Source organism: Phyllostomus hastatus, unplaced genomic scaffold (assembly GCF_019186645.2).
Source record: "Phyllostomus hastatus isolate PE091 unplaced genomic scaffold, TTU_PhHast_1.1 phas_scaffold_345, whole genome shotgun sequence".
In the NCBI taxonomy this organism is placed as follows: Eukaryota; Metazoa; Chordata; class Mammalia; order Chiroptera; family Phyllostomidae; genus Phyllostomus; species Phyllostomus hastatus.
The window spans coordinates 648,662-660,843 of NW_025334024.1; the positions used below are offsets into that span (position 1 = coordinate 648,662).

At 57.1% G+C, this 12,182-nt stretch overlaps 1 protein-coding gene across 7 annotated transcripts in view; it reads right to left on the bottom strand.

Annotated features, from left to right (window-relative positions):
• Positions 1-10,244: 10,244 nt before the first annotated feature.
• Positions 10,245-12,182, bottom strand: part of ACSF3 (acyl-CoA synthetase family member 3) — a 69,095-nt gene continuing 67,157 nt past the window's right edge. For 6 of the 7 annotated variants that reach the window (XM_045819233.1, XM_045819232.1, XM_045819235.1 and 3 more), the window contains exon 10: positions 10,245-10,616. In XM_045819233.1, the coding sequence (XP_045675189.1) occupies positions 10,469-10,616 (148 nt within the window). In that variant the 3' untranslated portion in view covers positions 10,245-10,468. The remainder of the gene's footprint in view (positions 10,617-12,182) is intronic. The other variant, XR_006783441.1, reaches the window with a different exon arrangement.

Here is a 12,182-nt window from a genome sequence, read left to right on the forward strand (position 1 = left end):
GGTTTCTCCCTCTCCTTCTCTCCCTGCCTCTCTCTTTCCCCTCCTCTCTCTCTAAAAGCATGAAAAAATGTCCTCAGGTGACAGTAAAAAAAATGCAGGCCTAAGTCCTCCACCCAAACCCCTTGGGCAGGAAGGGTGCTGGGATTCAGAATTTTTCCGATTTTCAAAGGTGAGTTTGTCACACACGGTGTTATCCCCCAGGGATCTGCAGCCAATGCACAGATGCTGACGTAGCCTCATGCCCCTCCTGTCTGCTCAGGTTTGTCTGTTGTGTTGCTCCATCCAGGCTGCCGTGACGACACGACTGGGTGGTTTACAAACAGCAACACTGATTTCTCACAGCTCTGGAGAGGGCTGGCATCTGGTCAGTCTGACACCTGGCGAGGGCTTCCTGGTTCAAGACCATGGATTCTGGCTGTGTCTCGGGGTCCCTTTCAAGGGCACTAATTCCATCACGGTGGCCCCACCCTCACGACCTGACTGTCTCCCTAAGTCCCCACCTCCTAACACCATCACATGGGGGTTAGGTCTCAACATGAGGTTTTGGGTGACACAACATTTAGTCCATGGTATCTGTCACGTGGGTTTACCACAAACATAAAAAAATAAAACCGCAAACAAGAAGCTTTGGTGCTCAGAGTTTCGATTTTGGAATTGTAGATAAGAAACTGTGGTGCAGCCCTGGCTGGGGTAGCTCAGTGGATTGAGCGCGGGCTGGGAACCAAAGTGTCCCAGGTTCGATTCCCAGCCAGGGTACATTCCTGGGTTGAAGGCCATAACCCCCAGCAACTGCACATTGATGTCTCTCTCTCTCTCTCTCTCTCTAAAAATAAATAAATAAAATCTTAAAAAAAAAAGAAACTGTGGTGCTCAACCAATAATCATATTAAACAGGATCTAATTCAGCTCCCCACCCCCCAGAGCAGGGTTTATCTCAAGGGCACAAGTGTAATGTCAGAAAATCCTCCACACTAACAGATTAAAGACAGCAAGGAAAAAACTTCAATAAAATGTCGTACTCACTCATGAAACATCTTAGCGAGTAGAAGCAGCAATGCATGAGTTGATCTGAGTGGGGGAATCCACCTGCCCCACCTTCAGAATCAGATGCGGCTCTGGAGGTGTCCACCCATCCTCCTTCTTCTAGTTTTTATTTTACTAGAGATTTCGGCAAGCAGTAAGAGGAGAGAAGAATTGGAAGGCTAAGAATTGTAAAGGAGGAGAGAACTGTGCTAATAGGCAGATGTTGATAACCCACAAAAAATTCACAAATTCCGCAAGGCCGCAGGCTGGAAATCAACTCGCACCATTTCAATAACCAATTAAAAAAGAAGTAAAAACTACATTCAGGTTTCCAACAAAAAGTATAAAGACCCCCCCAGGACTAAACCCCTCAGAGAACGAGTGCAGTTATAACAAAGAACACGGCAGGGCTGGGTCCTGTTCACAGACTGGAGGGTGCGGTTTGCAAAGATGTCAAGTCTTGACAGATTAGGCTATAAATTTAATCACCTCCAATCAAGTTTCCAATGAGGTTTTTAAAAAAGGAACTTTAGGCTACTCTTAAAATTAGATGGAAGAGCTAAGGGCCGAGAAGAGCCAAGACTGTTTGGAGAAAGGAAATAGGAATGATGTCTTGTTCTAAGTAATATCGAGATGTGAGGCATGAGCCGGGAGTGTCAGCAGCCTAGGAAAGAGTGAGTGGAAGGGGACCGGACGTGTAGGACAGAGCAGGTGGGTGCTCACCAGGGAGCAGAGGCCAAGTGCCCCCCAAGGGAAGGGACTGAGGGCTCTGTAGCAGGGAGCACTTGCTACTCCGTGCTGGACACCTGAGGGCTCTTCATACCACATATGTGCGAAAATAAATTTCTGGTGAATTAAGAGCTTAAATGAGAAAAGCAAAGCTTTGTAACTTTAAGAAGAACATATGGAAAAATATATTTAAGAGCTTAGAGTAGGAAAGGCTTTTATAGGCAAGAAAAACTCAAACCATAAAAAACATTAATGCATTTGAATACATGCAAAATTTTAAATTATACATATTGTAGAATATCATTAAACGAAGTAAAAGGCAAGCCACATAACTAATGCATAATCAAAAAAATTACCAGCAACCAATAGGAAATGGGCAAAGAACATGAACAGGCAATTCACAAAATAAGAAACACAAATGGCCAATAAACATGTTCAAATTATTTCTTTTAACTAGTAATTATGGAAATGCAAATTAACACAAAGAGATTCCACTCCACACCCAGCACAGTGGCTGAAACTAAAAGTCTGAGCATCCACGTTGGCATGGAGGTGAGACTGGATCTCATGTGTGCTGGGCAGCTCTGCACAGGCACAGCCTCTTTGGGAAGAACAGGTCTGGTGCCAGCTGCTGTCAGCTCCCAGGATGTCCCCAAGCTCTCTTTGAGCCTGTCCTGGCTGTCACTGGCCACCAGGGGCCCAAGGGCAGCAGACCCCTGGTGGGTAGCCTCAGAGCTCAGATCTGTGTTGCTTCTGGACATTTACGTGTCCATGTGCAAGCATGTGTGGTTATACATATGCCTACGCACACACATGTGTATATGCATGCCATACAGGCACGTGGCCATGCACATGTATGCAAAAATGCATGTGTGTAGCATGCACACACACTCGTATCCGTGTGTGTACGTCCATAAATCTGTGCTTGTGTGTATGTGTGCACAGATGAGTACATATGCCTGTGTATATATATGCATGTCTATGTGGTGCCCATGTGTGTATGCATGTACATGCCTGTGTGTCCATGTGTGTGTATGCATGTGTGTGCACGCACACACGTATGTGTGTGTGCAGAAGCAACCAATCCGGCTGGTGCAGTGTCCCACCTTCTTTCTAAGGGGCGGCTCTTCCCAGCAGTGCTAACTGGAGTGTTGCCGGTGCACTGAGGATGCTCCTGCTCCTTGCTGTTGTTGTTTTAATGGTTTTATTGCTCGGTGGTGAGGAAAGGGCTGGCAGGCTGGAATGAAGTAGATTGTTGGCTTAATGGCCCGTAGCCATTACCGAGTAATTGAATGGCTGTGTCTATATGATCAGACTGTCAACGGGCGACGTGCCCTGCAAGCTGATGATGACAGGGGCTGCCGGGTGGGCACAGCTCGGTCTTGGGAGATACCTTGGGGCGGCAAGCAAAGTGCAGATGCACTGGGGTCAAGCCCTGAGCCTGACTGAAAATTCCCACATAGGCAGATCATGCCTGAAAGCCAGCATGTGGCCCACACACACGGTTGCTCATGCCCAAGCCTGCACATGGATGCACATCCCCATGTGCATGCACCCACTCCTTTTACACACGCACACGCTGCACACTTTACATACTCATGTGAAGCCCCATGCACCAGCAGATGCAGAATGATGGTGTCTTTGGAGAAGCCTGCGGGAAATGCTTGTGCTCCTCTGGGCGGAGGGCTCGGTGTGCCTGAGGTCAGAGGTCAGACTGGCAATTCCCCTGCCAGTGGGCCACAGTGGGCCACCTGCCAGTCCCACACTGATGGGGCTGCATGGCCTCAGGGGAGAACAGGGAGGCTGCTGGGGGTGGGGAAGCCAGGACTAGTGTGGTCACAGTCAGGTGGGGGCTACCCCCCCGGACCTGTTGTGTGCTCTAAGTGGCTGCGCTGCAGGACAAGCCTCTGCCCCTCAGCTGTGGTCCTGGCCCTGCTTGCCCAGGCCCTGGGGCCCTGCCCTGTCCTGTGCTTCTGCGCTCCCCATTCTGGGGTGGCCCCTGCTGGCTGGCACCCAGGCGCCACACTTCCCTTCATGGAAAGGACCCTGAAAACCACCTGACAGTGGCTGACGGCCGAGAAAGCAAGCCCCCTCTTGCCAGGCTTGCAGTCTATGCTGGGAGCTTCGAGGAGCCTTCTGGAATGTGGTTTTCACCGACTCCTTCTCCTGCCCTCGGGCATGGGCACCCCGACCCTGACTTCGAAGATGAGGAAACAGGCTGAGAGGCCCACGGCCAGCGTGAATGTGTCGGGATGCGTCCTCCGCACTTGACCAGAGGAACTGAGACATGGAAGAGGGAAGGGAAAGGTTTGCAAGGGGCGATGCAAGGATGACAGTGGGGCCTCCCACCCTGGCCTTGGACGAGCCAGGCTGCCCCTTCTGTGCCCTGGGGCCCCTGGCCCCAACCCCTCCACTTCTGCACTCAGATGCCCTTCCACACACCTGTCTGCGCCCATTTCCCATGTTTTTCATCTCTCAGGGGAACATTACCTGTGAGCCTGTGAAGGATGCCTCAGTTTACCCCTTGGGGCAGAGGCCTTGTGACCACACTGGTCCCGAGACCCCAGCTCAAGGGTTGGAGAGAACAAGGAGCCACACAGAGGCTACCTGGGCCATGTTCCAAAAGGACCCTTCAACAGCCCCCTCTGCCATCCTCTTCAATGGCCGCTGACAGGAAGCTGGTGCAAGACACAGGAAACGTGGAAGAGGTTTGACAATCGCCACACATCTGGACACTAAACTAACACTGTGTGTTCCCACAGCCGGGGGGGTGGGGTCCAGCATCACCTCCCAGGGTAGAACAAGGGGCCTCAGGGCTCGCTCCCCCTGGAGGCTCCGGGAAGAACCTGCTTCCTCGTCTTTTCTGGCTTCTTGGCCCTTGGCCCCTCCGCCCATGATCCAGGCCAGAAACAGCCACTCAAGTGTCCCGTCGTCTCCCTGACTCTGGCCCTTCAAATGTTAGGGCTGTATGACGACATCGGGCCCACCCAGGGGCCCAGGACCAGCCTCTGTTTTAAGACTCCTTTGCCCGCTGAAGTAAATATATTCACAGGCCCAGCCCCAGGGACCAGAATGTGGACAACTTTGGGGGCCCTCACTGGTGGTCCCAGCATCTAAGGGCAGCTGGGGACCCCTCAGGAACCCGGCAGCGGTGGGCTCAGCTCCTTTGGGACAGCCCTGTCGTAGCTTCCACAGTTCCTGGTCAGCTCCCGATGAGCTCCCTGCCCGGGAAGACTGACCCCAGGGAGTGCCACCCCAGGAAGGGGCTGCCGCTGCCAGGCGGGCCGGGGGCAGCTCCCTTTCCTCTGGGGCACCTGCGCCAGGCTCCGCCCTGGGCCCAGCATGTCTCCAGCATGCCGCCACCCCATGCCAGGCCCTGCTCCTGGTCTCCTGTCCAGCCTCTTCTCCCAGGTTCTCACACACAGAACAGCCCGGGAGCCTGCTGGCTTCACCCAGCCTGTGCCCCAGCCCATGCTGCCCCACCTCCTTCTAGGGCTTCAAGACCAGCTCAAATGCCGCTTCCTTTGGGATGCTCCCACAGCGTTTCTGGGAGTGCTCTCAAGGCAGTGCCCGCCACCCACCCAGGGCCCACCATGCACGATGATAGGGCCCGTCAGCAGCTTGGTTTGGTTACTTGTGTGTCTGGTCTCCTCCCGCGGACAGAGCTGCTCAAGGCAGAGGAACCAGGGCTTTGGGCCCAAATAGCATGGGCTATGCCACAGCCTTTCTCTTCCTGAGGCCCTGGAACAGCTGCTTACTTCACTGGGCCTGTTTCTCCATCTGTAAAATGGGCTGAGAGCACACCCATGAGGTGTTCGCCCCCCCACGGCCCCCGAGGTCAGGAGAGCAGCTGGTGCCATCAGGTTGGTGAACATGCTGGGGTCTGGGTGGGACTCCCATGCCCCTCTCCCTTGTGTTCAGGCGAGGGCAGCCCCTCCCCGCCTCTCGGTGGGGCTGAGGCAGTCTCCCCCGTGTGAGGCAGGTGGCCCGGCCCTTCCCTGCAGTCATCCATCCCCCCGCTTTATTAATGGCCGTGTCAGCGCCACACAGGACGCCTGCGGCTGTCTGCGGTGACGGATCACGAAGCGCCTCTGCTGCTATTTGTTCTCCAGTGACCTTGTCCCCCGCTGCTGTGTGCGCGAGAGTTATGAATGTGGGACATGATAATTTGATATTGATCTATTTGGTGAGCTCAGAATTTACTGCATCCTTGATGTTTTAACAAAGGATACACTTGACTCTTGCAGGCAGGATAAAGGGCTGGTCTGACCAGTGCTCACAGCCCGGTGGGAAGGCACAGCCGGCCCCGTAGGGCCCAAGGCAGGGTGCAGGGGTCCTGGCGAAGTGCGGGCTGCTCTGGCTCGGAGAGATTCTGGAAGGTCCACCAGGCAGCCCTAGCAGTGCACACAGGACCTCAGTGACAAAGGTGACTTTGAGCACCTGACCAGAGAGGCAGAGAGAGGCCCCACTACAGCCACTGAGGACACCGAGTCGGGGGACAGGGGCTGAATGTGCAGGATGGGGCAGGGGGACCTCGGGTGGTGAGGGGAATATGGGGGTGAGAGGTGGGGAGGGCACTAATGGGGAAGGGGCTAAGGAGGGCCGGGGCGTTCTGGGGGTTCTATGGAGAACTCTGGCACAGCTCCGCCCAGAGGCTGGAGGGTAAGGTGGGCACACGGAGAGGCCCAGGGAGTAAAGAGAAACAGGAGGAGGTGGGCAGGATGGGGGTGCCCAGGGCCCCCAGAGGGAGGTCACATCACAGGACCTCTAAGAACTGAGCTGCCATTTTCAAACTTACTGTTTAGTGCTGGAAGGGCAGCACTAAAATTTTTTAGATGTAAAAACTGAACATAAAGCAGGAAAAGAGTTCAGATTTCAGAGTTTAAGGCGATTCCAGGGACTCTCGGAAGACGGTTTCATAATCTTGGTCTCACTCAGCCCCAAAACTTGGGGGTTGTCACAGAGTGCATGTGTGTGTGTGTGTGTGGTGTGTGCACCTGTAGGCAGTATTTTTATTCACTGTTGGCTGCAGTCAGCCTGGCACTGCACCTGTTTTCACACAGTTCTCGTCTAAGACCAGGTGCTGTGCCCTGGCCGGTGGCTCGGTTGGAGCGGCGTCCCATACACCAGAAGGCTGTGGGTTTGATCCCCGGTCAGGGCACACATTGATGCTTGGTTTGTGGGTTCAATCCCCAGTTGGGGCGCATATGGGAGGCCATCGATCAATGTTTCTCTCTCACATTGATGACTCTCTCTCTAAACAATAAAAAATGTCCTTGGGTGAGGATTTAAAATAAATAAATTTTAAAAACTGGGTACTGAGCTGCCATTTCCTGCATGATTGTCTCACTTTGCCCCCAATAGACTGGAGCAGCGACAATCTCCAGAACCCCCACCCCCAGGCAGGAACCCCAGCCTTAGAGTCCCAAGACCTGGCTCTCCAGGCACTAGCTGGGCCCCTCCCCGCCCCTGCTCTGAGCAGACGTGGGGTCTTGCTCCCCAGGGGCCCTGGGCTGCCAGTGGACCCCAGTTCCGCAGTGGGGACCAGACTGGTAGGCAGCTCTGCTTTCGGACACAGCTGGAGAGCTGACCCCCTGGCCCTCGGGGGTGGGGACTCACCCCAGGACGCGTGCACCTGTGCTGGCCCTGAGGTCCGGAGCCGAGTCCGCGTTCTGGTCTTGGCTGTGTGTCCGCGCCTGTGACTCTCCCTGCTGTTTCCCCAACTCTGGGAGGGACGAGGGAGAAAGTTCCAGGGGAAGCTGGCCCAGGTGAGGGCGTTTTTAGGTTCCAAGTGTGAAGGTGGCAGGGCGAGGCCCATGTCTTACCAGGGGGAAGACACCAAAGGCTGGGATGCGCCCACAGTGGCTGTGGGTTCGAGGCAGGCCTGGGTGCCTCCCTGACCGTCGGGACTTCAGGCCGTGGGCGTGGCTGCAGGGCCAGAGCGGTGATTAGGCACAGGTGTGAGCAGTGCCAGTGGCTGGGTGGATACGGAAATGCCTGGTGCCTGGGCAGTGGGCGCTGGGGGCCTGGGCTCTGCTGGCCCCAGTGGCGCGAACTCCACCCCGGCCCTGACACGCTGCTGGGGCCTCCTCTGGGGAGCCAGGAGGGTGGGGGAGCTCCTAGGTGGGCAACTGTGTGGGGCCGCCAGCCCCAGACTCCACCTCTGACGAAGCAGAGCCCTCAGTCCCCGCTCAGGACCCCGAGAGCCCAGAGAAGCACCAGCCTCCGATCACAGAACAGGGGAGCCCGGCAGGGAGGGTACGGGCCTGAGTGCTGGGGGGGCCTGGGAGGTTCTGGCCTCGACATTTCCGTGGCTGTTTCAAGCCCGTCGCAGAACCCCCCGGGGGTTCTCCTACCTTGGCTGGTCCTCTGGGCCTGCACACACAGATGCCAGCTGCCGGCGAGCACACGTCCGGAAGGAGGGATGCGGCAGGACTCGGGGACCGGTGGAGCCAGGGGTGTTCCCTCTACTCGGGGTCCTGCCGCACCCTGCAGGCAGGGCGCACCTTCCTTCTGCCCCGAGGAGGCAGCCTGTCTGAGCAGCAGCCCCCACCAGCAGCCCCGGGTACCCCAGGATGCCCGCAGACAAGCCCAGACCCAGCTCGGCCCCACCTAGTGAGGCTGCAGGCAGGTGGGCTGCCACAGCTCCGCTCCCAGGGTGCCTGCTCCCGGCTTTCCTGTGGGAGCTGAGTGAAGGGTGGGCGGGCTGCCCCCGGTGTGAGTGTGGGGGCGGGGGGAGTTTCAGTCAAGGGGGAAATTTCTGGAAGTCTCGTGACCCTCGGTCACATTGATCTAACAAGTGGAGCCCAGGGTTCTGTACCTCACGGAGACCTGTTCCAAGGACAAACCAACAACATCCTTCTGCAGCCTTGCTGTTTGCTGAAGATGACTGCTACTTTGTGAAAGTATTTGATATAGATTATAGCATAAAGTGAATAATTACATAAACATTTTGAGGAAATAAAATTTGGAGTATTGAGACACACAGTGTCAGGTCACTGGGATCAAGCAAAGACCCTGCAGGGTCGAGCCTGGCTGGGCTCAGCTGCGCGTGGCTCCGTGGCTCCCTCGCTCCCACAGGTCAAAGGACGGGGGGAGGCCCAGGTGTCGTCTGGGTGTTGAGGGCTGCCCTTGAGAGAAGCCAGCTGTGGGCACAGCCGCTGAGCCCCTTGAGGGCGGCCTGCTTGGTAGGTGGGTGGCTGGCACGCGTGTCCAGACTGCAGGCAGGAGGGAGCGTGGAGCTGGAGGACCCTCTGAGTGCACGCCACACCCGACATCAGGCCCGGAGGCATCACACGCTGCGTGTAGTGCCAGGGTGGGGAGAACGGTCCAGGCCCGCTGCCCCTCACCAGCTACAGCCTCTCGACAAGGCCCGGCGCCCCTGCACGGGCGGGGTGATTCCTCCAGCGCCCATCCCCCACAGTTTGCCGCTCTTTCAGACACACATTTCGGGGACAGCCAAGGCCAGACTCCTGAGGTGCTGTGAGTGCCACTTCCCACCGGTTTTGGCCAGGGGAGCCACCATGGTCTCTGGTAAACTTCAGGAGCTTCTGGATTCTCTGCTCAGAGCACACAGGGGCGCCCGGGTGTCCGAGTCAATGCCAAGAGCGGGAAGAGGGAACGCTGACACACGGCTCACTCTTCGGTGGTGTGGGGACGGTGGGGGCCAGGGCCTGTCTAGCGGGGAGTGAGGGGTGCCTTGGGGGGATCTGGGAAGAAGAAGGTGGTATTTGGACAAAGACTGAAAGGAGGGGTTAGGGGGTGCAGGGGTGTATGGAGGGAGCAGCATGGAGGGGGTGGGGGTTAAGGGTCAAGGTGGAACAGCTGCAGGGCCACGGCAGGCAGCCTCTGGACTCTGCGGGGGAGGGTTTGGACTCTGGAGGAGAGCAGTGGGACCCAAGCTACTCTAGCAGAGGCGAGTGGTTCTGAGAGCGACCATGTGGCCACAGAGACTAGAAGACTGACCCCCTGTCCATCCCAGAAGCCTGAGGCCCGTAGTCTAGAAGGCTCCCTTTGTGGGGGCTGAGGGTTTGCACGCAGCTCCCCGGAGAGGTCTAGGCACTTGGCTTCCCTGGCCCTCCGGATCCCTGGGCTTTGTCCCCACGGTGGTCAGCCTGACCCTGAAGACCTACATGAGCCTCCACCGGGCTTCTAGGAGCATAATGATGCCACCTTGAGATGTGCGCTGTCCCAGAGCCACACAGGGAAATCCCAGGGAGGACAAAAGAGATGACGGCAAGCCCAAACCCCCTCACCTGGACACCAGGCCCACCCTCAGGGTGGGCTCCTCAGAACGGTCAGGGTTCAACCAGGAGGCTTTGTAGGGGTCGCAGGTCACATCGGGCAGTGACACGGGCATCCTAGAGAGTGGGAGACTTCCTGTGCTGTGTGACACGCACGTGTGTGCAGGCAAGTACATTGTTTGCACCTGGAGCATGGCCCCCACGCAGGCCCTGGGCAGACAGCACAGCACAGGCACTCTTTTCTCTTTCTCCCTGCAGCTTTACTGAATTTCCTCTGAAGACCTGCACCCCCGGGGTGACAGCTGGACCCCCCCCCCGCCGGGACCTGCCCAGCAGCCTCGGGGCGCAAGGGTCAGAGAAGGCTGTGGGTGCAGGACAAGGACAGGGCAGAGGCTTCTTGCTTCGATCTCATCCCATCAGGTTGGACTCTGTTGTGCTCAAAAGGGAGGTTCTGGTTCAAAGCAGACGCTGGGTCACGGGTGCCTGGCCTCCGACGCTCCCTGGCTGTGCGGGTAGAACTGCCTGACGAGGTCCTTCTTGTTGATCTTCCCCATCTGATTCCTTGGGATCTCTTCTACCAGCAGGAGCTCCGAGGGCACAGCATACGGGGCCAGGACGCCTCTGCAGAGACAAGTGTGGCCTGAGCGGCAGGGAGTCTGGGCCCAGAAGCCCAGCCATGTCTTTGCCTGTCACAGGAGGGTGCCCTGCTGCAGGGAACACTAACCCAGAAATGCCCCTCTGCCCGCCAGGACTGGGGGGCCAGGTCTCCTGGAGCTGGAAAGAGCCAGTCCCATTCTGCACCCTGGTCACTGCAGCAGCCTTGGCCATACGGGCAGAGACGGTGGCTTCCCTGCACCAAAGCCCAGCACCCCCCACTCCCACAAGGGGCACCCCATTACATGTGTTCTCCATGTGGGGCCACCTGCTGGGGTCCTGCACCCATAGGCCCACACCCTCCCTCTCGAGGCCTTTTCTGGGCAGACAAGAGCTGCCTGCTCCTGCCCTCTAATAGCCACATGTGGGGCCACATGCCCCTCGGTAAGGAAACTGCAGAAGCACAGGATGCTGCCTGGGGTGATGGTTCCTGGCCTCCTGGGCCATAGGGGTCCAGCCTCTGGGGCTGCTGACAAAGACCTTTAGGCCAGGCCGGAGTGATGCAGATAGTGGGGTGCAGGACACGTGGCCCCCCAGTGTCTGCCTAGGGCCAACAGGAGGGTGGAGCTCTCCAGGCTGTAGCTGTGGGGCAGCCTTGGTCATTGAGACTGAGTTGTAGCAAGGAGCCAGTGGTAGGGATGTAAGAGAAACTCCAAATCTCACCTAAGCAGCCAGGTGCTTATGAATAAACATGAGCCTAATCGCCCTTGCAGGCTGGGTCCATCTGCCCACAGGCAGAAAGCAGCAGCAATGCAGTCCTGAACATGCTGCTATCTCAAGCCAGCTCCTGCGCACACAGACTGCTGTAGGCCAAGGGCTGTGATGTGGCTCCCATTGGCCGTGCTCAGGGTGTAGGCCGCTGCTGGCTCATGAGGAGACACTGCCACCACCTGTGGTCCTGGCAGCTGCAGGACACAGTGGGACTGCCCACTAGGGTTGAGACAACATGCGGAGCAAGGCTGGACTTTGCTGGACAAGCCACCAGGACTGGCCTGGGGACCCTGACAGTGTGGCAGGGTGAGGCCCTAGGGCCCAACACCCCCACCTGCCCCTGGAATGTAGCTGCCCCCTGCTCCACAGCCTGGCTGCCAAAACTTAGTGTCTCTAGTGGTGTCCGGGTGGCACATCATATGTGGCTCTGCCCACGCCCGGCTTCCTTTTGCCATGCCAGCAGTGAGCTGGGTGCCAGGGTGCAGAGAGAAGGGGCCCAAAATGATGGCCAACTCCCAAGACGAACGGTGCAGGTGAGAAGGTAGTGGGCCACCATTCCCCAGGGCCTAAAAGAAAAGCCAGTCAATTGAGAATCCCATGTCCAGAGAAAGTACCTTTCGAGAATGAAAGTGAAATGCAAGGCAGTTTTAGACACACAGACGCTGACAGTTCCTCGCCCACAGACCCGCCCCAGATGGGAGCCGAGGGCCAGCCGGGGCAGGAAAGCGGCAGAGAGGGGAAGAGCCACCGCTTCCTTCCCACTGAGTTCTCTTTCGGAGACAGCCATTCGAACAAAAATGAAGGAGCGTGCTGTGGCTGTGT